Source organism: Anopheles gambiae, chromosome 3 (assembly GCF_943734735.2).
Source record: "Anopheles gambiae chromosome 3, idAnoGambNW_F1_1, whole genome shotgun sequence".
Taxonomy (NCBI): domain Eukaryota; kingdom Metazoa; phylum Arthropoda; class Insecta; order Diptera; family Culicidae; genus Anopheles; species Anopheles gambiae.
In genome coordinates, this window is record NC_064602.1 from 66,916,455 (window position 1) to 66,939,802 (window position 23,348).

General features: G+C 51.0%; 5 protein-coding genes across 9 annotated transcripts in view; 2 read left to right on the plus strand and 3 right to left on the minus strand.

The window, feature by feature from the left end:
* The window catches only part of LOC1272496 (glycine receptor subunit alpha-2), a 61,106-nt gene extending 58,827 nt beyond the window's left edge, over window positions 1-2,279 (minus strand). For 4 of the 5 annotated variants that reach the window (XM_061655217.1, XM_061655216.1, XM_061655215.1 and 1 more), the window contains exon 1: window positions 2,139-2,241. The gene's annotated coding sequence lies outside the window, so the exon portion shown is untranslated. Of the gene's footprint in view, window positions 1-2,138 lie in introns of all 5 variants that reach the window. The other variant, XM_061655213.1, reaches the window with a different exon arrangement.
* LOC1272498 (dehydrogenase/reductase SDR family member 7) lies at window positions 1,889-4,561 on the plus strand. The gene is made up of 6 exons (XM_311411.5): window positions 1,889-2,786; window positions 2,864-3,013; window positions 3,092-3,447; window positions 3,522-3,635; window positions 3,699-3,865; window positions 4,000-4,561. Exons 1-6 carry the CDS (start codon window positions 2,660-2,662, stop codon window positions 4,052-4,054), a joined length of 969 nt encoding a protein of 322 aa, XP_311411.4. The 5' UTR covers window positions 1,889-2,659; the 3' UTR covers window positions 4,055-4,561.
* A 97-nt stretch (window positions 4,562-4,658) lies between these two features.
* On the minus strand, window positions 4,659-15,577 carry LOC1272501 (PHD and RING finger domain-containing protein 1). Its single transcript, XM_061655206.1, has 4 exons — window positions 7,524-15,577; window positions 7,379-7,446; window positions 7,159-7,287; window positions 4,659-7,047 (listed from the first exon to the last, which is right to left on the minus strand). Exons 1-4 carry the CDS (start codon window positions 14,242-14,244, stop codon window positions 6,859-6,861), a joined length of 7,107 nt encoding a protein of 2,368 aa, XP_061511190.1. The 5' UTR covers window positions 14,245-15,577; the 3' UTR covers window positions 4,659-6,858.
* Window positions 15,578-15,780: 203 nt separating this feature from the next.
* On the plus strand, window positions 15,781-18,185 carry LOC1272502 (WD repeat-containing protein 43). Its single transcript, XM_311415.5, has 4 exons — window positions 15,781-17,119; window positions 17,191-17,426; window positions 17,508-17,657; window positions 17,730-18,185. Exons 1-4 carry the CDS (start codon window positions 15,947-15,949, stop codon window positions 18,052-18,054), a joined length of 1,884 nt encoding a protein of 627 aa, XP_311415.5. The 5' UTR covers window positions 15,781-15,946; the 3' UTR covers window positions 18,055-18,185.
* A 1,110-nt stretch (window positions 18,186-19,295) lies between these two features.
* On the minus strand, window positions 19,296-22,003 carry LOC1272503 (SWI/SNF-related matrix-associated actin-dependent regulator of chromatin subfamily A member 5). Its single transcript, XM_311416.5, has 3 exons — window positions 21,682-22,003; window positions 21,169-21,605; window positions 19,296-21,077 (listed from the first exon to the last, which is right to left on the minus strand). The coding sequence occupies exons 1-3, from the start codon at window positions 21,682-21,684 to the stop codon at window positions 19,517-19,519; spliced, it is 2,001 nt and encodes a 666-aa protein (XP_311416.5). The 5' UTR covers window positions 21,685-22,003; the 3' UTR covers window positions 19,296-19,516.
* Between the last annotated feature and the right edge of the window lie 1,345 nt (window positions 22,004-23,348).

Sequence of the window (23,348 nt, forward strand, 5' to 3'; positions counted from 1 at the left end):
GTTTTCGAGCAGCTATCAAAGTGAGTATAATGCACAGGTGGGCTTGTCCCAAGGTATATGAATTTAGAAGGCTGATTTTTATCCCTTCTGTTTCTGAAGGAAGATTTTAATGGTGTTTTGTGTATTCGTCAAGCCTCCAGACAGCTGGTTTGAACAAAAGCTTTCACCCATCCTGTCAAAAAGCGATATTCAAATTTGGTTATAAAAAACATGCTATGATACCACCTGGACTACATACACTTTGATTCTGGATTCCATCACCAGAATGGTGATGCCACAAAGATGGTGTTTACATTTATCCCAGATCTCTTTAATGCACCTTGGGATAAATGTAAACACCATCTTGTTTTGCCATTTTTAAAGCAGGTACTCGAATCTAATTCTAGCTTTGAGGCTAGATTAATCTAGAAATAAAAATTGCAGGCTAGTTTTGTGTGTGGTTTTGCATGAAGTGTTTACATGATTTCAGCCTCCAACTGTTAAACTCCATACAAAAAACTTACTAGAATCGTGAAGAGCCCCAATATCAGAGTTTACGGCACGAATCGTATCGAATAAATGATAAAAGGCATAAAAGTACCACATTTTATTAAACAAAAGAGTAATCAGAAGTATTTTAGCTGAAAGCGTGAAATTGGACTTACGCTGATTCCTCGGGAACGCATAAACCGCGTAGCTTGGGAACAGGCTGTACTCTACATCCTTTTTAGGATCACACCATCACTTGCGTTTGAATATGCTAAGTTCAAAGCTTTTTGGTCAAAAATATCTTTAAATAGTATTGTAGACATGTCTGAGGAACATTTAATCTTGAATGTGGGGAAAAAGATTGACGATATGTATTGTAATAAGACTTTCGTAATAAAATCAATCTATTCCGCAGAACACAGGTTGGAGCCACTGCCTTATACGACTCATAAACGGCGTTCAAACGGCTCTGAAAGGTCAATCTGAAAGGAATCCTGAAAGACTCCGTTTAGTAGATGGAAAATGGCAAAATCTAGACAAAAGCGTTGCGGGCAGCCCTGCCGACCCCTGGACTTGCAGTGGCAGTAGCACCGCCACCGGTCAACGTCCAGGGGAACGCACATTAAGCGCGAATCGCTTTAAAGAAGTGTAAAAACTGAGGTCCATAACAAAAAAAAATGAAAAAAAAACCTCTTACGGGATGTTTGCTTATCTCGCAATACTTGTACAATTAGTCCCCGAGATACGCGGTACCTCTAATACGCGGATTCAGATATACGCGATCATCTAAATTTGATAGTGCTGTGAGCAAATTGTTCTGAGTTGACATATTTATCGTCAAATTCAACATAAATTCTCTTCTGCTCAAATATTATAATTCTTTCAAGAAGGTTTAAAATTGTTGAAAATATGGCCGAAGCCGCAATAATGTGAATCTAAATAAATAAAATAAGTAAAAGGTTTAAAATTGTAATATACAGTTCGAATTTCATCAAATAATCACGAAAATAAGTGATATTTTTTTCTAGAAACAGAGAAATTCGTGCTCGGAAATTCGAGATACACGGTATTTTGCGGCCATTTTCGGACCCTTTTTATAGTGTATCTCGGGGACCACCTGTACTGATAAAACCTTTGGGGACGCTTTTCTTCAACAGTTCAACGAGGGTTCAAAGTTATCTCGGTTGCTTATCAGTACCCTTTCGCTACCAAAGACCAATAAATCTTTATCAAACCAAACTCAACATGCCTAGTGTACACATATTGCTGCACCAGTTCATAATGGCATCCTGTCATTTGTAATTTGGGTAATGACATTGACATAAAATACATATATTTTATTTGAAATATTAAAAAAAAAACTCTTATTGCCATGCCATATGCAACAGAGAAGCCAACCCTGTCTAGCAATGATCATGATCTTGACAGCTACCGGTTGCTGAGGCTGTGGTATATGTATGATCGCAATTTCTAAACGAATTTTTGTAATTTATTTTTACGTGATGCAGGAAATGATAATGTTTTTCCTTGCTTAGTACGCATAAAATACGGTATGACGCTCAAAATTAATTCATAATACTATACACTCGTAATTCACTTGACAGATAGATGGCATAAACAAAACTTCTTTGCTGCGCGGAGTGATTCACACCAAGAGCTATCGGACTCACCTGTTGGCGTCATCAGCGTGCAAGGCGATGAAATCATAAACATTGCAGCTGTCGGTGATCGGCTGTGTGCACTGTTTGCTAAAATATTTGAACCGGTCCTACCGGTCCGCGCCGCGTTTGGAAAATAGTAAACGATCATTGCACTGCTCCCTCCCTGGGGGTCTTCTTTATCAATAGTGCCGCAGCTGCGTTTCGTTGGGAAACTCACCCATACGACCCCCCTCCCGACGACGTATGGTGACAAAAGAAAGTGCGTACGCGGGTGTCGTCGTGTGATATCGTCGTGCGTAAACATCGGTTGCAATTGCCCTGCGCACGGCGTACCGTCGCGGATGACTTTTTGACAACAGCGCTTTCTGCGGGTGACAATAGAAACAATCGGGCAGTGCAAACGATCGTGCGTGACAAACCAAAAAAGAACAGGGAAAACCTGGTCCAGGTGGGCGTGTACTGCTGTCGTGTTGTGTGATCGCAATTGAGGGGAATTTTGTGTGCGCCTTGGCATCGGAACGGGCAAAACGATGGCGTTCTTCTTTAACTTTGTAGCCATCAGCTTCTTCCTGTACCACCTGGTGCGGCTGATAATGTGGGCCGTGCTGGATTCGGACATCGAACTGTTCTTTCTCTCCAAATTGGGCAGACCCATCTGTAAGCTGACGGCAATCGTGATGATTGCATTGATTCGCAAGTACGATGTGTCTAATACACTTTTCTTCGTTTTTCAGCCTCACTTCGGGGGAAAGTGGTATGGATTACTGGAGCATCCAGCGGCATCGGGCGCGATCTGGCCATTGCACTGGCCCGGCAAGGTGTTAAGCTGTGCATTTCCGCACGTAACATTTCCGAACTGCTGAAGGTGAAGCAAGCTTGTATAGGTGCGTAGTAGGCATTGGCAAAAGGCTGGAACCAAATCTCTCCAAACAGTAAATTGATTCAAGCTGTCCCCTTTTTAGCACAATCAAACGGAAGTCTCGGGCCGAACGATGTGTACGTGCTAGAGATGGATATGCTCCATCTGAACCACCACAACGATTACTTCAACATGGTGCTGGACCACTTCAAAACGGTCGACATTCTGGTGAACAATGCGGGACGCTCGCAGCGGGCCGAGTGGGGCTCGATCAACATCAAGGTCGACCGGGAGCTGTTCGAGCTGGATGTGTTTGCCGTGATCAATCTGTCCCGTGTGGCGCTCAACTTTTTCGCCCGCAACTCGATGAAGGGCCACCTGGTGGTGACGAGCAGTACGGCGGGCCTTATCGGGGCCCCGAACTCCGGTACCTACACCGGTGCCAAGCATGCGCTCCATGTAAGTGGTGCTTTATGCTAATTAATTTAAAGATATGAGCTTAACTTACTTCTTCCGATTTGATGGTCACGCAGGGCTACTTTGAAGCACTAAGAAACGAATACCCCAACGTGCACGTTACGATGTTCTGTCCCGGACCGACGGCCACGAACTTTCTGCAGGAGTGCTTCACCGATACTCCCGGCGCAGTAAGTACTTTGCGACAGAAGCAAAATAGAAATAGAATTTTAAAAACGATTTTTTTGTTTCAGAAATACAACCAAACCGTGCAGCCGACCGATCGGCGTATGACAAGCGAACGATGCGGTCATCTGTACGCATTGGCCATTGCCAACAAGACCCACCTGAGCTGGGTCGGAACGTTCCCGATCAACTTTCTGCTGTACATTGGCTGCTACTACCCGAACTTGAAGCGAGTGTAAGTGTGCACTAAAACATGCATTATAATTTTACAAAATTTTCTTTTCAAACACCATCACTTATTTATCACCCAGTAATTATTATAATTTAATCATTTCCTTCTTCTCTGTGTCGTGGTTTGTGTTTTCACAGCCTGCTGAAAATTGTTGGCATGGAGCGTTTGCAGCGTGTTCGCGACAGCCGGTAAATTGGCGCTAATGAATTGAAATAAAGCAGAACAAGCCTACTGGGTTGCAGCAAAACAGCGCACACACACATACATCGGGCATCGGGACATGGAGCGGCCACCCAATGTTTTACATTCCAAAGTGCCTAATACACGCGTAACTCTCACGTGTTCTACGTTCATACAGCATCAACTTCGCCGCATCCAATCCACACACACGTTTCCAGAACGAAGCAGCATTTTACTGGTCAATTATTTAAAGTGTTTTTTTCTATCTTTCTTTAGTACAATTTACACTATCATTCTCGTTTACCACGATATTAGCGGATGTGTTGTCTTTTTTCTACTTAAATTATTTAAGCACTATTATTAACTTTTTCTTGTAATCGTGCATCGCATTTAGGTTGTAGCATTATAATTTTTACATGTTTTTTTTGTTTTGTTGTAAAGTACCGCTTACACAATGCTTTTAGATGAAATTATTTAATAAAGTTATGCTCTTGTTTCTCGACAGAGTTCCACCACACATACGTCCTCTTTTTCACTCTCGTAGCCATTATTTTCAACTATTTTATGAGTGTTGTGATTTTCTTTCAAGTTACAATAAATGTCCACACGCCATCAGTTATACTTTCCATATCGCTTAGATACTAGCATTTTTATTAAATCAAGTTTTTCTTTCCATTTTCATGTTCATTTTCTTCCTCTCTCTCTCTCTCTCTCGCATCTTGGTGTGGTACGCAGGAGAAAGAGGATTGCCATGTCCCCCACCTTTCACACAAACCGTGACGTCTCGCGCCCCGGGTCTGGTCTTTCTTTTCACAGTTGGAACTTTTTCCATCGTCACTCAATAATTCCTAGCGCGCAAGTGAGAAATTTAATTTTTGAAAATAACTGGCGTTTTCCTAGAAACCACATACACACACACGCCCGCACAACACTTCCCAAAATACAATCTTCTATCCGATAGTTGAGTTCGCTACTCAGACCAGACTCAGTTCTTTTAGTTTGCGCCAACTCCTCCACAAACAGTTGCGTATTAGTGACGAATGTTTCAAGCGGTAAGTGAATCATAAAAAGGTCGCGCAATGCCGGATTGTACCGTCCGCAACCGGAACCGGCCTTTTCCTTTTGCTTACAAACAGCGTGTGGATGCGTTCATGTGTCTCTCTTTCTGTGTGTGTGTGTCTTTAATTTGTGTCTCTCAGATTGGCCCGTGACCTGTGTGCAGTTAGATATTATGATAATAAATATGTATATTATTCTTTTGAGTAAGGGCATGCATTACGGTGTACAGTGGGTTCTATAATAGATCGATCCTTCTTTTTTACTCTCACAGCGTCGCATGCACGATGCGCTGTACACTCGGCTATATATCACCACCCATCGGGAGAATCTAGGGCAAATCTCGTATCTGTTTGCCTTCGTTTTGCGCCACATAATTGTAGCAGCTTGTGTGTTTACTCCGCTTGCCGCTTGCCTATAATACAATCAATCTATAAATATCTTAATTGTTGAATCGGTGCCTCTCAGCGCCGTGCGTCGTGCTGCCCAACATGCGAACCATGTGATTGCATTTCCGCGCCAGTTTGGAAGCTTCACTAACTCCTATTGCGTGTTTTCTGTGTTCATACTGTTGTACTACAAACACTGAAACATACACGAAACCTCCAAAAAAAAACACGCTGCGGACCTTTTTCCCCCGTACCTTACTTACAAGTTCGTGTGCCCTTAAGTAGGGGGCCCCAACACGCTCCCTCTGCAATCGTCGTTAATGTTAGCTTCTTAATACAACAAGGTTCTTTCCCTTTCCCCTTTCTATGTGCTACAGTTGTTATCTAATTACTATTTGCTACTATTTCTTCTTCTACAACACGCAACAGCACATTAACTCCAACATGACAGTGACGATCGGTTGCACAAACTGTATGTGTATGTAACGTCCTTTCCGTTTTTTACCTTTTCTACTAGCTTGGGTGCACTTTTATAATTTCGTCTAGCGTTTAGCTTTCATCTAAAACAGTGCATTTTGTTTTTAAATTACTTAATTTGTTCTGAAGTCTCTGAGAAGCATCTGGATATGCACGACATAACGCGCAGGAGAGCGTTTACACACATACTTGTTTTGAAGTTCTTCATGCTTTCCTCTAGATTGTACTGCGTCTAGCTCTATAGCATTACGATGCGTGTCCCAATATGATAAGTAATTTTACGTGATAGTGTTATTTTGTCAACACTGCTTTTCACAGTGTCCTGAACCTGATCTACGACTTAACGAACGAAATTCGACGAGAGCTGGCGAGCAGATGTGGAAGATCCGTGGGTGGGGACGACAAACTTAAGGATAAATCAATCCACCGTAATTGCGGAGCGTTACACCACACACACACACACTCGCGCGCCGCCATCGTCTCCACCCTCTCTCTTGCCAAAGGTGCAGGCGAATTTCTTCAACTTGTCTATCCTACGAGTTTCTGCGCAAGTCCTGTACATACCCTAACCGATAGATGTGTGTAAAATACATTACTTATACATTATTCCTCAGCGTAATCGTTACTGTAAGACCTATCCCACTAATCATAATCGTGCAAATCGCCACGTGGCGGGTAAGAGTACACTTTTTGATAGACAGTTTGTTTTAAGCAGTTAATATTTGTTTTTACACGGTGCTGGCTGCATGCTGCTTTAGAACCATCCTTCAAACACATGATCGATATTGCGTCCATGCCCTTTCTGTTCGCTGTGTGGAATATAATGTTAGCTTGCTTCTTTTGTTTTGTTCACTTGTAGAGTTTTGTAGAGTGTGTTGTGCTCATTGGGGTGGCTCAGATGATGATGGAGTTACTGTTTGCCATCGGCATTCCGAGCTGCCCAAGGACACCACCACCACCACCGCCGCCGCCGCCGGAACCTTTCTTCGAGATGCGTCGCTTGCCGCGAATCTTGCGCACGTACGCCTTGATAAGCTTCTGTATCTTGATGGGATTGATCTCGCCCGTGCGGCTGTGGCAGATCTATAGCCGGAAACAGAACCATACAGCAGGAAGAGTAACGAAAATGCGATTATAGTTATAACTGCTTGTTTTGTTGCAATCTACTGTGGTGTCCCTTCTTTTCGCACTTACCTTCGGTACGGCTCGGCGCAAAATGTCTTTATATTCGTCCTTGTTGATTTGCTTCTTGTTGTAGTACGGCTTGATGACCAGCTTGACCTCCTCGACGACACGCTCGAGACGGTTGAGTTTCTTCAGGTACTATGTGGAAGAAGAGGAAAACAAAAACGGTTGAATGTTTTAGTTGCAACTCTGCAAATGAGCGATCATGCCCAAAACCAACGATGCTAACCTTCTCCTTATCCGACAGCTTAGACGGATCTTCGTCGTTGGCGGTATCTCCTTTTTGGTTTGATTTTCCTGCAAAATAAAAGAAAAAAGGAAAGAGAATGGTATTAAATGTTGATCAACCGGCATCCAGCATCGTCGATACATACCTCCCTTCGAACGTTTGTGTGGACCCTTCCGGCTGCGGCCCGCCTTGCAACTGTTGTGCAGGTTCGGCGAGCCAAACAGTGAGTCAAACTGGTTGGTCGACTTTTTGGCCGCCTTCGTCGGTGGCATCGGTTTCGACGATCGTCCCGCCGATGGTTGCGAGTTGGCATTCGAATGTTGCTGATGATTCGACTGCTGCTGCTGCTTGCTGCTCGGGTGCGTGTGCATCGGGGGCGAATCCAGCATATCCATGCCTCCGGCGCCGCCGGGCGGTTCGAACAGATCGTCGAAATCGCTCGCCCCGGGCGAGTACGGTGAGTCGGTCGGGTTCAGGAAGTCGGCAAACTTGCCGGCCGACTGTCCCTGCTGACCGGCGGCACCGGCCAGTGGCAGTGGCAGCTTGGAGATGAGGTTGTTCGCCGGCCCACCCGACGACGACGGTACGAACTCGTCGAAGATCACGTCGGAATCGGAGTTTGCGCCCGACGGATCCGACACACCCGCCTTCGCGTTCGAGTTGGCCGCGGCTGATCCGCCAAGGACGATGTTGCTGAGTACCGTGACCTTACCGCTGTTACCATTGCTGCGGCCCATCAGCTGCGACTGTGGCGGTGTTCGGGAGTGTCCCGTGTCTGGTCCGCCACCGCTGCCCACAGGACCAACGCCGTTCATGGTGTCGTTCGGTTCGGCACCACCGTCCAGCATCATCATTCCACTGTCCGCGCCCGAGCCTGGCGCTGAGCCGTCCCGGTTCGTCGTCTTGCTCTGCTCCTCGTCGGACAGGCGCCCAATGGAAAGGGCATCGGACCGGTCACGCGACGATCCGCCGGGCGTTGGTGAGGGAGAGGGCGACTTGGTCGGCTCGAACGGATCGTACACGTCCGGCGAGGGCGATTGGGGTGCCGGTTCCGGTGGCGTGTTCGGTCCCACGGTGGCAATTGTGCCACCGCCACTGCCACCCGCACCATAGCCCATGCCCAAACCTCCCTGCGACTGGGACACACTTCCGCTCTCATCGTCCACCGCACTGTCGCCCGCCACGGTGTCATCCTGCCGTTCGGGACTGTCCTCCTTGCCCTCGTCCAAATCGCCCGGATCGTACAGCGGGTTGACCGGTCGCAGGTTCGTCGACTTCGTCTTGACCTGCATCGAGAACTTCGGTGCCTGCAGGGTCTTGAGCGATTGCTGATTGCCAAGGCCAGATCCGCTGCTGCTGGTGGGGAAACCGGGCGGTGTCTTCGGCCCAAACATGTCGTCCACGGGTGAGCGTCGTTCGGGTGGCGTTTTGCGCAGCACTCCGGTGGTGGATGAACTGGCCGCCCCGGTGGCTCCTCCAGCACCGACACCAACACCCATCGCATTCGGTCCGTCCATCAAACCGAGCGACTGGCCGAGCGTACTTCCAACAGCGCCTCCACTTCGCATCAGCAGTCCAGCACCACTCTTTTCTTGGCTCATTCCCGTACCGGCCGCTGCTCCGGCTCCTGACTCCAGGTTCGCACCGGCTGTGGCGTTTCCTGCAGCGCCACCAACACCTGCAGCTCCTCCACTGCCTCCACGACGATCCTTGTCCTTCTCCGTGTCACTGTCGGACAGCACGATGACCGCCTTGGGCGACGGCGTCAGCACCCGGAACGGCGACCCGTCCAAATCGATAATGACCACCGGTTTCGCGGTCACATCGATCGTCGAGCGTGTGCGTTGCTTCAGCCGGCCCTCCAGCCGCTTGTTCTTTGGCCGCTCGCCTTCCACCGCTCGCTGTCGCTTGCCGGACGCGGCACCTCCGGCGGAGTCCTTCTGGCGTTGCTGCTGCTGCTGCTGCTGTTGTTTGCCACCGCCCGATGATCGTTCCGCCCCGTGATGATGGTGATGGTGGTGGTGATGCCGCGAATGCTCGGCGCTCGGCTGCTTCTCCTGCGCGCCGTCCTTACTGCCGGAACCGGATGCCGTCGACGCCGTTGCCGCCGCTCCCTTATCGTTAAAGCTAACACTTACAAGAATATTATCACCCGATGTAAATACTTCCTTCGAGGGGAGGGTGGCATTCTTCTCGCGGGCCTCCCGCTCCCGGCGGCGCGCCTCCTTGCGTGCCTGCTTGCCGCTGCGTCCGTCCCGCTCCTTGCCGCCGAGCAGGGCTTCCTCCTGCTGCTTTGCCAGCGCTTCCTCGTTCGTGAGAATCACCGTCAGGCTGGCGGCGGCAGCCGAAGCCGACGCAGCCGGTCCGTTCGATTTCAGTCGCGAGCCGGACAGGGCTGCCGGCAAGGGCGGAGGCGTCCAGGAGCTGTCGCGCTGAGCACGCCCTCCACCGCCGCTGCCCTTGCCGAAGCGCTCGGTAAGCATGCCGGATGCGTTCGGGGCTGCGGTCGAAGGCGGTGGGGTGCGCGAGCGAGACCGCGAACGGGATCGTCCCAGCGGTGAGAAGGATCGCTTTCGTTCCTTCTTTTTCTTCTGCTTCTTGCCGACGGTTTTGGCTACCGGCGGTGGCAGTGGTGACACGCTGCGTCGATTCTTGGGTTTCTTCTTCCGGCCGGGGTTACGGGCTGCCGCCAGGGACGCCTTCTGGCCCCGACCTCGACTGCGGCTTCGACTGCGGCTACGGCTACGGCTGCGGGGGGTCCGGCTGCGACTGCGGCTTCTGCTGCGGCTGCGACTGACCGATACCGGGCGCTTCTTACGCTTGGCCTTCTTTTTCGTGCGGCCCACGCGTCGATCGGGTGGCGACCGGGAAGGTGTAAGCGAGCGGCGGAAACTTCCCCGCCGCACTGCCGGCCGATGGTGTGGTGGTGGGGAGTGTGATCGCGACCGGGACAGGGACCGCGAGCGGGGCGAACGGGCAAACCGGCCCCTTGGTGGCGGTGGTGACCGGGGCGACAGTGAGCGCAGTCCGAGCGGTGGCAGCGGTCCACCGGAGCGTCCACCGCCCCTCGAGCGGGACCGTGACCGGGACGATGATCGGCGGGGTGACCGACGGAATGGTGGCAGCGGTGAACGCGCTCCGTGCGGTGGCGATCGTCCCCGATGGCGCGGCGGCACAGCTAACGGCGATAGAGAGCGCCTCCGTCCGGTATTGAATCCTGCGCCCGGGCCGCGCGATCGTACTGCTGGCAGGGGCTCCGGCGAGAGGGAAATGGACAGGTTGCGCCGTTCCCGCGATCGGCTGCGCGACGGAGTGCGTGTGCGCGACCGTCGCTTCGGCGTAATGTCCCTGCCGAACGGATCCTTCAGGATGCGCGGCCGCTTCTCCGCAATGATTGAGCGAATGTCGTACCGCGGCAGCTCCTTGCGCTTCGGGCGACGGGGCCTATTCCGACGGTCCATCGATTTGCTGCCCTCGCCACCGCTATCCCTGTCGCCGGTGCGACCGTTTCGTCGGTCCGGCTCGCCACCGTCGTCCCCTCGCCGGCCGCGTTCGCGCGAGGAGCGTTTCTTCGTGTCCTTCTCGCGATAGTTGCGCTCGCGGCCCTTCTTCGTTACCTTCTTGAACGCGGCCAGCTGTTCCTTGCGCTTCGCCGAGGCCGCACCTTTCGAGCCCGATGGGCCGGCACCGTCGGCCGCCCCATGCTCCCCCGCAGCCTCCGCAAACTCGGCCTCATCCTCGTCGGAAATCAGCTCCGTGTCCATGCCATCGATGCCGGCCGTGTCGATCGCGCTGCCCTGGCTGCGGAAGCGCGACGACGAGGCCAGCCCGGAAGTTCCCTCGCCGGAAGGACCTTCGCCGGCGTCGATCAGCTCGCGCCGCTCCTGATACTTCTCGTCCAGACAGGGGGTGTAGCTGCGGTCGTCCTCGCCCGGCCCGAGCAAACCGGCCGGCGCACCGAAGTTGGCCGTAGCGATGGCAGAAGCGGCTGCCATCGCCGCACCCGAAGCACCGAGCGCAGCGACCAGCGAGGTCGTCAGTGGAGGCGTTAGCGCATCCAGCCCCTCTCTCCGGTCACCGTCGATTCCGCGGTTTGAGTCCGCCTCAATCTTCTTCAGCTCATCGTCGCTCTCCGAATCAAACTCGTCCCGCGCTGGCGTACCTTCGTCTTCCTCTTCCTCCTGTTCCTCTTCTCTGGTAGTTTTCTCCGTCTCAGGCGCTGGCTGGGCCGCTTCCTCCTTCTCGCCATTCACGGTAGCAGCACTGGAGGTGGTAGGCGTCGCGGCACTTTGCTTCGGATCCGCCGTGTACGGTTCCCCGTCCATGTCGTCGTCGTCGAGCTGCACCAGATCCTCGTCCCGTTCGCCCGCAAACCGATCGTTATCGTCCTCATCGCTGCGCTGCTCACTGTCCAGCGGATCGTACGGCTGGTTTCCATCGCTGGCCCCCTTCGCGTACTGCAGCGTCTCCGACGAATAGACAGAGAAGTTGGGACAATTGTTTTCTGCCGCCGCCGCTGCTGCCGATCCGCTAGAGCCTGCCTCTCCCTCCACATCCTGGTGTGCGAGCCCCTTCGGCAGTCGGCAGCCGGAAACAGTCTTGTCGTTTTCCTTCGGTCCTTCCTTTTCGGGTTGTTCCTCCTCATCCGTTCTGTCGCCATCGTTCGGCTGTTTGCTGCTCGATGCGTTGGCGCCCGAGGACGCTTTTCCACCCATCGGGGAACCGGTTAAGAGCGACGCTTGGGAAGTGTTCGTGTAAGCTCCGGATGCGCTAGCGCTAGAGCTGCTTGTACCACCCGTTCCTCCCGCTCCCGTGCCGTTGGTGACAATAGTATTCGAGGAAGAGCTCGTTCCGCCCGTACCGCTGCTAGTGCTGCTGCCTGCCCCATTACCTCCACTGCTCGGGATGGATTGGGTGGTCGTGCTGCTGCCGGGCGTGTTGGCAGCCACATTCACCGCCCCTTCTGCCGCATTCCGCCCGCTCGAGCCGGCCGGTGGTGCTCGACGCCGATCGCCCCCGTTCGGTGGCGTGTCGGTGGGGAAAATGATTTTCCCCCCATTGATGCGTACGTTTCGCAATCCGTCCCGCGAGTGCCACCGCTCCTGGTTCTCCAGGATGCTGCCGAGCAGATCGGGCCCGGTCGATCCGTTGCCGCCCGGCGATGGCGTGCTGAAGCTTTCGAATCCACTCTTCAGCACGCGCCTGCGTCCTAGCACGTTGCGCAGCCGGGAGCCCATCGCGCCGCCCGCCACCAGTGTCGAGCCGCCTGCTCCGCCCGCACCGCCCGTGCTGCTGCCCTCCTCCTCGTCGTCGTCGTCGCTGAAGTAGTCCAGGTCGTTCCGCCCGCCGAATATCTTCAGCGGCGTAATGCCTGCCCCGATGCGCTGTCGCTGCACCGAGTCCTCCATCGCGTTGGTAGAGCGCAGCAGGTCTGCGCCTTCGCCGCCGGCCGCCAGGGCAGCCGCTGCCACTGCCGCCGCACCGCGCCGCCTGCTTCCGCCGGCCCCCGCAAGGCCGCCCGATTTCCTTCGTTTCGCGCGCTTTTTGCGCAGCTTGCGCAGCGTGCTGTACAGCTTCTTGCGCTTGATCGCAAACTTCTGCCCATCGCCGGGCCCGCCCGCGCCCGTTCCATTCTCGTTGTCGTCCACGTCGTACTCGGAGATGATCATGCTGAGGATTTTTCGCCTCGTGCGGCGCCTTCGCTTCCGCTTCACGGTTTTGCGCGCACGGGGCGGTGCGGCCACGGCCACTAGACTGCTGCTGCTGCTGCTTCCGCCGTGCGCGGACGACCCAGCGGCCAGCCGGCGCACCCTCGCCGCTACCGTCGACGGGCCGGCGGCCCCATCCGGCGAGCTTTGCACAATGTTTAGCCGCACTGCAGCGGCCGCCCGCGTCAAGATGGCCGCCCGTATGCGCTCGCTCTGACGCGTCCGCACGATACGCAGCGGGCTGTGGATGCGCTGCCGCAGCCGGGACTCGCGCATGCCGCCGATCTCGTTCAGGTCGTCCAGCAGATCCTGCAGCTCATTGTCGTCCTCGTCGGACCCGGACGCGAAGCAGCAGTCGCAGTACCATGAGCCGGACGGGATCTCCAGCAGCGGCGGATTCAGACACTCCATATGGTAGCCGAGATTGCACGAATCGCACAGCAGCATCGTTTCCTCGCTGTGGGCCTGCCGGCACACCTCGCAGTACGTCAGCTCGTCGGCTTCCGGCACGACCGGCAGCCCTCCTGCGCCGGCCGTACCCTGGCCCTCCTCCTCGCCCTCGCCCTCGGCCGGCTTGGGCTGGACGCGGTACACCCGCAGCACCTCCTTCTGCTGCTGCCGGCGCTCCAGGTCCGCGTAGATGTTGATCAGCTCGAAACCCTTCCGGTCGATCGGACAGGTGGACACGTTGCGGGACCACTCCTCGATGCACGGCGCGCAAAACACGTGCTCGCACACCTCCGGCACGCCCACCTCCTGGTTATGCAGGGACAGCAGACAGATGGGACACTTTTCGCTGTCGTTGCTGCTGCTGCTGCCGCTCGACTCGTCCGACGCGTAGCCGAGCTTGCTGGCCAGCACTGCCGCCACCGCGTCCTTGTCGCCCTTCTCCAGCAGCTGCTCCTCGTCGCTGTTCCAGTCCGATTCCCACTCGGAACTCTCGGACGCTAGGTCCATCTTTGCCACTGGCACCGTGCGACGCCGGCTCGGGCCGGCAATGGGCCCGCTGCCACTACTATCATTATCGCTGTCCTCCACGTTCAGCACGTTCCGGTTGCGCAGCCGCCTGCCCGCCCTCGCTGCCGCCGCCGTCGATGTTGACGCCGCGGCACCGGCCGAGGTGGTTGGCTGCAGTTCATCCTCTGTATCGGACGCCATGTCCAGAGGATGCTAATTTTATCTCTCTCCCTCTCTCTCTCTCTCTCTGTCTCTCTCGTTTCGATTCCCCAGTCGAGTTTAGTTCGATTCGAGCGTCGCTCTACCTGCTTCCATTAACAGCGCGAAATGATGTCGAGGTCGACACGCGCCGCTCCGTCCATGTGAGATTTCCTTGCCACCACCAACTTGTGAGATCTTCTTGCGCGTCTTCTTCTTCCTCTTCTATCTCGCTTTCACACACTCCCACACAGGGTTGGGTGGGGAGCGCCCTTTGCCTTTCTTTCCTTTCGTTACGTGCCCTAAAATGCTTGATTAAGACGGCGGTGGTTGGGTTGTTGCTTGATCGGTTGCAATTGTAGCATCATCTTACGTGCGGTCAGCAGCGCCCTCATCCTTCCCTCACACGCCGATGCACTGGAAGGAAAGGGGTTTCGAGCGCGCGGGGGTTCGGTGGTGGTGAATAACCCTTGGTTGCCGCCCGCTAGATGTGTTGATTACGATGTGGACTTCTCTTTGTAGATGACGACGCAGTGTCTCTCTGGATGGTTCGGTGTGTCACTGCGAGTGCCTTGCTCCTGCTGAAGGTTTGTCACTTTCTTCGGGCTTTGGATGTTATGTTATCTCTCGCTCGCTCGCTCGCTCTCTCACCGTCTCTGTTTTCCTGCCGGCAGTTGGGATGCAAAACGGTACCCTTTCCGTGTTGGCCGCTCCGTACCCCCGTCTTGACAGGAGTTCTTCCGATGCTGATCTCACGCCTGCCGCCGCCGCCGCCGCCGCCACTGCAATGTGTATGTGTGTGTTTGTGTGTGTGCTGTCTATATTGAGGCTGCGGAAAGCAACAGAAGCAAACAAGCGTAAACCGACGAGCAGCTAGGCAAGCAGCAAATCCGTACTCGAGCCACACACAGCAGGCGAATAGATAGCGAGCACAACAGCAAATGCACACATACGCACACACACACACACCGACACAGATATACACACACACACGTACACGCGTACAGGCAGAACGACGGGTGCGCTGGGGATTTTGCAGCCGACTTTTGACCGCGATGCAGTGGGCGCCCTAGACCATCAAGCTGGTCCCGGGCAGCGTCGACGCACTGTACGATCCTTCCAGGAGAGGGTTGCCACTTCGGGCAGGCCGGCCAAATCCAACAACCAGTGCAAAATCCAGCCTAACGTTGGTTCCGGAACGTCGGGTAGACTTTGGAGCAAGACAAAAATGGCGATTCTGGTTGTAGGGGCCGAGATCAGACGTTTTGCACGCACACGCACACACTCAGACGCACACACTGCCAAGCCGAGCCAAACGTCTGACTCACCAGCCGACAGTGTCAGACGTTTCAGCTGTCAGTTCGTGGGGCACAGTGGGACGGCGCTGTAATGATAACTTTTTTTTCTAATTATTTCCCAATTACAACTATGTCTCACCCTAAAAATCCAAAATTTGTATTAAATTTGAAATCACATTTTTGCCAACCACAGCTTTTTGAATTCAAATAAAAGAAAGCTATTTTTGTGCAACACCAGAACGTCAATTGCTGCCAACCGGGTGTTTGTCCGAACTGTCACGTCGTATTGTGACATTTGTAGCAAACAGCGAGAAGCAGGAGCACGCTGTTTTGTGGGATTTCAAAATCCACATGTTATTTACAAGTCCCCCGCAAAAGTGAATTAAAAACCATCATACACACGGATAATGTTTAGCATATCGCGAGAGTTTTCGCCCTGCGGCAAGTACTGCGCCTACATCAGCCAGCAGGGCAAGTTCGTCGTGCACGATGTGGAAACGAGCGACATCCATCAGGTGTACACGCCGAACATGCACCTGAACGTGCCGTGCACCAGCTTTGCCTGGTTTCAGGTCGGGGGCGATGCTCCAGCCAAGACGAAAAAGAAATCGAAAAAAGCGCGAGCCAGCCTGGGAGAGAACGTGCAGCTGCTGGTCGCGTTCGGTACGAGCAAGGGCGGCGTTGCGTTCTACAGCCTCGCGACGGCCAGCATCGAACGGTCGTGCAAGGGCGACGGCCATACGGCACCCATCACGGCAATCTACTTCAACGCGAGCCACAATCCGGACACACTCTACACGGCCGGTGCCGATGGGAAGGTGATCGAGTGGAGCATTAGCCAGTGCAAGCAACAGAAGGTGCACCACATCGGGGTGGAGAAGTTGAGCTGCGTGCTGGCCCACGGCGACAAGATCCTTACCGGCGCCAAGCAGCTAAAACTGTGGGACGCCGAGAGTGGCACGGTGGAGCGGACGTTGGCCGGCCATACGGCCAATACGCAGCTGCTGCAGCTGATATCGCTCGACGAGGAGCACGTGTACGCCCTGTCCGGGTCGGTGAACGATCGGAACCTTTCCCTGTGGTCGCTCGGCGACGAAGACGCCACCTCGGCGGTGGCAGCATTCGCCCTGGACGATGTGCCCGAATACATTGCGCCGAAGATTGTGGACCGGAAACTGCACCTGGTGGCGGTGTCGCGGACTGGCGTTGCGCACTACTTCGTGCGCGATATGGGCAAGCTGAGCGTGAAGAAACCGTACCGGGCGGCCCACACGTTCGAGATCGCCGTCGACACGGTGAGCACCAAGAAGCAAGCCGTCGACCGGCTGCCCGTGTTTGTGGCCACCGTTCAATACGCGGCCCAGCAGGAGCAGATACTGCTCGGCTACGGAACGGAGCACAGCGTGCGATTCGAGCACATTGCCATCGAAGAGGACGTAAAGCAGAACGTTATCATCCGCGAGCCGATGAAAGTGATGGAAGGCAAAGCGAAGGATCGGGAGCTGAAGGCAAAGACCCCCATCTTGGACAAGGTCGAATATCTAAACTCGGCAAATTCTGCTAGGAAATCGGTCAAGGAGGTATGTTGGAGAAGCGTTGCTGTTCCTCATCAATATTGTTAATATTGTTACACAAAACTCCACGTTTTTAGGTGGAAATTCCAATGGAAGTTCGGCTGGAAAACCTTTCCACGCCCAAAACGAGCTCGAAGAACATGATTCACCTGCTGATGCAAGGCATGCACAGTCGCGATGCCACCCTGCTGAAGAGCGTCTTTGCGGTGGACGATGCGGAAATGATTCAGCAAACGCTCGAGCGCCTTCCTTCGCAATACGTTAGCCCGCTGCTAAACGAACTGTCCCACTTAATGCAGATGAAAACGATGCAGTATGTGTTTTTTTTCTGTCCTCATCCCAGCTCCTGTATCTTAATAAGTAATATGCCTTTTTCTAAATTTCGAAACTATAGCGTCAAAACAGCCGTCTGTTGGTTGAAACCGCTGATCAGCATACACGCCAGCCAGCTGATGGCGCTCGGTTCGATAAATCTGCTCGCCAACTTCAGCACCTGTCTCGGAATCATCGAGTACCGGGTGGAACACTTGAATTCACTTTCAAAGTATGATTTGCTACAAGAAAAGACTGTTCAATGTAAAAATACTGACTGACCATCCCATTACTCTTTCCCCAGGCTGCGTGGCCGATTAGGCTTGCTGATCGATCAGATCGACCGCAGCAAAAACCAGGCGGCTAATCTGGACGATATAACCAGTGGGAACGTGCTGGTGTACCAGGAGGGCGACGATTCCGACGTTGAATCCATGCTAGAGAAGGATGATCCAGATCTGCCCGGTTCGTCCAACGAGGAGATGTACGATGATGATGATGATGATGATGACGGCGAGGAGGATGAGACGGTGCATAAGAATGGTGATTTCGGATCATTTGTGAAGCGGCGGCAAAATGGGTATTCTAAAAAGGATAGCGATGAGGAATCGATGGACGTGTCCGATTGAAAAAAGCGCTGAAATAGTCCTGGTCCTGCACTAATGATGCTGTACAATAAATGATTATTGTATGATAGCCGTAAATGTCCGGTTTCTTTACATAAAGTTCGTAGTTATAATACATGTTTCCCAAATATCAACCTTCCCAGATTATGTTCAATTATTTTGCCGTGGATAAAATGTCATATTTAGTTCGAAGATTTTCTATAAATGTCTCTTTAATCCGACTACAGAAATTTTCCCTATTTATTATGGCGCAACTGTAGATCCAATCAAAGGCGTATTTTCAAAGAAAATAAAATTAGATGGTTGAAATTTTAGTAAAACTGGTAATTGGCCAAAGCAAATTTTGTTTTTCTCAATCTGGAGTAACAAATATTAGATGCAAAAAACATTAATCGTACACATGTCAACAAACCGCCCCACGAAAGCTGGAATAGTTATCATAACATGATATCGGACAGTGTTAACTGTTAAAGTATATAATAATTGTTTTACTTATATCGTTTTCTGTACATTAAAGAATCAAAGCTACACTACACTATAATAGCCTTAATATGGAGAAATCATGCTAATAAACGGATAAAAATTGGAGTTCTATTGAGTAATTGGAACACTGGAATGGATGGCGGCCCTGATGCTGGTATAGAAGATATGTCAGTCCTGTAAATAAACTTTAACATAAACCTGATCCCGATTTGATACCGATCTACAAGCCGTCCTCGAAACTTACTTATCCGACGCTTCAACCACTTTGCGGTATTGGCCTGTCTCAGGAGTGTCCGAAGCCGTTCACGGTCTCGCGCCTTCTTCTGCCAGTCCATTATCCCGGCCTTAATGTCGAACGCCTCCACGCCATCTTGCCACCTCAGTTTGGGCCTACCACGCCTCTTCTGTCCTTGTGGACGGCCTAAAAAGTCTTTACAAGCTGGGTCGTCCATTTCCATGCATACAACATGGCCAGCCCACCGGAGCCTGCCGAACTTGCTCGTAGTATAGCTCGTCATTATAACGGTTCCTCCATTGTCCACACATACGGGGCCAAGTATTCTTCTGAGCATATTCCGCTCGAACGCGGCAAAGAGCGTTTCGTCAAACTCGAAAACTATTGTAATATCATCACTTGAATTTTAATAATGGTCCCGATTTTATTCCAATTCATACCAACAACCAGTCCAGTAACTGATCTCAAACAATATCCAATTAAAAAGCCTGTATACTTGTAGGTAAACATGTAGAAATAATTATAATTTTATCGTTAAATGCAAATGAGTATTTATTCGTCCTATGGACATGCAATGGAACAAAGTAACAGCTAAGAGTAATATTACATCAAGTCACAAAATACTGAAGTTCAGGTAACTTAAACAAAACACTGAGGTAAGACCGCGTTCTAGCGAAAAAGTTGCTCCTGCTCGAATGAAAAGGTCCTTCAAATCAAAACAAACAGATATCGTTGTAGCCTCCTCGCCTAGTAATAATTGCCTTGCACGCTGCGCCGTAAACGCTTCGCCGGTACTGGAACGATTGCTTCCTCCGCCTTACGCTTCTCGATCATCTGGGCTGTGGACAGCACTGTATCGAATTTTAGATCGCAGCTCACTCCGGGCACGATTATCTGGCAATCTTCCATAATACCCGAATCGGTCGAAGCTGTAATACGAGTCAGGCTGCCCATCTTGTGGAACAGCTCGTCTAGCTTCGTGTCTACGGCCGCTTCATCGATCAGCCCGTCAGCCATGAGGGAAGTGCGCTGATACTCGTAAGCCGACATCAGCAACTTCTTGGACGGTTTGGTCTCCGTCCGGATGACCGCCTCGTCCAGCTGCCGTTTGCGCTCGGAATGTAGGTAAAGCAGCTCATCGATGCTGCCGCGCACCAGCAATCGAAACACGTGCACCTTTCGCTGCTGCCCGATACGATGCGCTCGATCCTCCGCCTGGAAGTCCATCTGGGGATTGAAGTCCATGTCGTAGAAGATGACGGTGTCGGCCGCCGGTAGGTTGATGCCGAGACCACCGGCACGGGTCGACAGCAGAAAGACAAACTTGGTCGAATCGGGCCGATTGAACTCGTTCATCTGTTCCTGCCGCTCAGCGATGTCGGTGTGACCTTCCAGCATACAGTACTCGTACTCGCGCCAATCCAGATAGTCCATCAGCAGGTACAGCACCGTAACAAACTGGCTAAATATTAGAACCTTCGAGCCACGCGCTCGCTGCCTTGCCAGCAGCTTATCAAGAACTATCATTTTCGAACTGAACTGCACAATTTCGTCGGTAACCAGGTTCGTATTCAGATTTTCTGCCCCCGGAATTAAGTATGGATGTTGAATAACTTTGCGCATGTGTGGCAGTCGACTAGCGATCCTCATTTCCTTCGTCTCCCCGGAACCCATTATCAGCTTCACCTCGCGATGCAACACTTTGTGTGTCCACAAGCACATTTGCTCGGTCGGGGGCACGTAGATGTCAATGTGCACCTTGGGCGGGATATCGCTGGTCACCTCCTTCTTGGTGCGTCGCAGTAGCAACGGTTTCAGCAGCTTCTTCAACCGAATCGTCTGCTCGTGCTTCGGATCGACACAGTCCTCTACCTTAAACCAGGAGTCGAAATTGTCCGCACTGTTAAAGAACAGTGGCATCAGCAGGTTCAGCAGTGCCCACAGCTCGTGCAGATTGTTGTGCACCGGCGTACCGGTCAGCATCACCATGCTCTGGATCTTGCAGCGTCGCAGCACGCCGGCAAATATCGTGTTTTCGTTCTTCGCCCGGTGGCCCTCGTCAATAATGGCGTAATGGAAGTTAGTCGATGTGAAGCTCCCGCGGTTATTTGCCATGAACTCGTACGATGTGATGGCAACATTCCAAGTCGGTTTCGACGCGCGCAATTTCCTAAAAATTTCCGTCTTCTGCGGACCGACCATGTGTGCGCGAAGCACTTTAGCCCCCGGCAGGAACTTGTTGAACTCATTCAACCAGTTGGGCAGCGTCGAAAGCGGGACTACCACCAGGAACGGTCCTTTTAGCTTACTGTGTTCGAATATTTAATAACATAAAAGCGTCAGATTAGAAGCGAGGACGATTTACCGCAGAAATTTAGGTTAGGAATCCCGATACCTACCGTACGTTAAGCAGATACCCAATCATCGAAATGGACTGAATCGTTTTTCCCAGCCCCATCTCGTCCGCCAGTATGCCGTTCAGATTATTGTTGTAGAGCGAAATTAGCCAGTTGAGCCCTGCGATTTGGTAATCGCGCATTACGGCGTTCATGTAGGACGGCGTTTCCGTGAACTCGATCGCATCCTCGTTGTTATTGTTGTCATAGTCATCTTTACGCAAATTTTCAATGCTTTTCAGCTTTCTTTTACCATTAGTTGGCTGTGCCTTTTTTTTGGAATGTTCTTGGCTGAATTTTGCAAAACCCGCTAGCTTTTTTTCCAGTGCCTCCAGCTGCAGCTGTCGTTTACGGCTCAGCTCTTCTTTGAAAGCCGTCTTTTCGATCAACACATTCTCGTCGACCGGCGACGATGGAGCAGAATCATTTACAGGGGATTGCTAGAATCCGGCAAGAAAAGACAAACGATCTTACTCAATTTCTTCACGAAAAGCTAAAACCACCAATTTCACTCACCATTTTGACGAAACGTTTAACACACAGAGTCACATCAACACTACGGGTACAGGAATGATCAAGTTAGCGCGGCTTTCAACGGCATCTGCAGGTAGCGGATTGGCGCGCAACTGACATAGGAGTTTCAGATGTTTGCTTCAATGCGGGATCAGACGATTGCTCCTTGATAATTTCATAACTTTGGGAAAGCGCAGTGCGGAACATGTTTGGGGTATGTATAGTTGAATATTTTGATGTAAAAATCACACAACTGGAACTGGACATGCATTTATTTTGTGAATTGCTTGTATATTTCATGGGGTACATTGGTTAAAATTTATATTTTCCGTTTCTTTTGCAAGCGATGTTTTCGATGTTTTTGCAGACGTTTGAAAATTGTAGTGATGGGCATATGATTATTTCTGCACAATATTATTTCATTAATAATTAAATTATAATAAACCGTTGTCTGAATAATCAATTTTCACCTTCATCTTCATTGCCGGAATACCCGGGTATCTCATACATTTTATATGGAACTGTTTTTAATATTTTTTGTATAATTTAAGTTTGACAACTCGCCTTTTAAATGCAAGTTTTTACTGCTGTTTTACGTAAAATATATTGAAAGCACCGACGAACCGACGTGGTACTTGCGTTACAAAAGAGTCCCACACTATAGTACTGCCATTTTTAATTGAGGCAAAAACATTGTAAAAAACGTTTCTAAATACAAATTGTGGAGAAAGTGTGAGGCAAGTTTTTATGAGAATAACTGAATAAAATACCCAGGAAAATCATTTTATAGGTTTCCAAATCAATTCAAATTATATGATAAATGGATAAAACATCCCAAGCGCCACAGATTAAGCTTAAACGACTGGACAATTGAATATCCATAGAAAAAAAAATGAAAGCTCCACAGCTTCATTGGTTTGATCAATAGATGGCGTATTACAACCCAAGTAGCACAATCCTGTTAAGAAACCGTTAAAAGTATGCCTAAAAGTATTACTTTTAGCTTTCCATACAGCAGTAATTCCAGGGCTTAAAACACTGCGTAACGCTTTCCTTTCTTCGTCAATGTTTCGTTAAATCTTAAAATTTAACCGGTATTTTTAACGAAAAAGATCAAAATTAACGAAAAAATCGACAGAGATGGCTGTATTTTTCTTTCTCTTTCGTTAGGGACATGCAAGGTCTTCGTTAAGCTTAATGTGCTTATATTTTCGTGAAATAAATTAATAAATAAAACACTTATTCGTTTATTGAATAAAAACACAATTTCACTAGGTAACCGCATCACACAATTTTCTTTCATTACGCGGATTTCGTCAATCTTCATCGTGGAGGTCAGCTGCTGCCGTGTACGGAAAACATGATGTCCAAACGCTATCGGAATCGAAAATGCTGCGAAATATAAAACTTATGTAGCTCATGTGAAGAGAATGGTAATATCGATACACTGACCTGTTGTAAAAGCACGATGATACACAGATTAAACAATAGCTGATAGATATTGTCGCAGACGCTTGGTTTTGTTGATGTTGAAAAATGATCGTCATCAAGAGCATATTATTTTGCCCAAGAAAATAAATATTTTTATGAAGATTTTTCTCATTTGCTAATATTGCATACAGGCGGTCCCCGAGATACACGGTACCTCTTATACGCGGATTCGGAGATAC

Coding starts and splice junctions, on each gene's coding strand:
- LOC1272498 (XM_311411.5), top strand. CDS start 2,660: ATGGCGTTCTTCTTTAACTTTGTAGCCATCAGCTTCTTCCTGTACCAC. Junction 3,448..3,521: donor GTGCCAAGCATGCGCTCCAT/GTAAGTGGTGCT, acceptor ATGGTCACGCAG/GGCTACTTTGAAGCACTAAG. Junction 3,866..3,999: donor TACCCGAACTTGAAGCGAGT/GTAAGTGTGCAC, acceptor GTGTTTTCACAG/CCTGCTGAAAATTGTTGGCA.
- LOC1272501 (XM_061655206.1), bottom strand. CDS start 14,244: ATGGCGTCCGATACAGAGGATGAACTGCAGCCAACCACCTCGGCCGGT. Junction 7,288..7,378: donor AGCTGTCGGATAAGGAGAAG/GTTAGCATCGTT, acceptor TCTTCCACATAG/TACCTGAAGAAACTCAACCG. Junction 7,048..7,158: donor TGCGCCGAGCCGTACCGAAG/GTAAGTGCGAAA, acceptor TTCCGGCTATAG/ATCTGCCACAGCCGCACGGG.
- LOC1272502 (XM_311415.5), top strand. CDS start 15,947: ATGTTTAGCATATCGCGAGAGTTTTCGCCCTGCGGCAAGTACTGCGCC. Junction 17,120..17,190: donor CTAGGAAATCGGTCAAGGAG/GTATGTTGGAGA, acceptor CCACGTTTTTAG/GTGGAAATTCCAATGGAAGT. Junction 17,658..17,729: donor CACTTGAATTCACTTTCAAA/GTATGATTTGCT, acceptor CTCTTTCCCCAG/GCTGCGTGGCCGATTAGGCT.
- LOC1272503 (XM_311416.5), bottom strand. Junction 21,078..21,168: donor GGGTATCTGCTTAACGTACG/GTAGGTATCGGG, acceptor ATTCGAACACAG/TAAGCTAAAAGGACCGTTCC.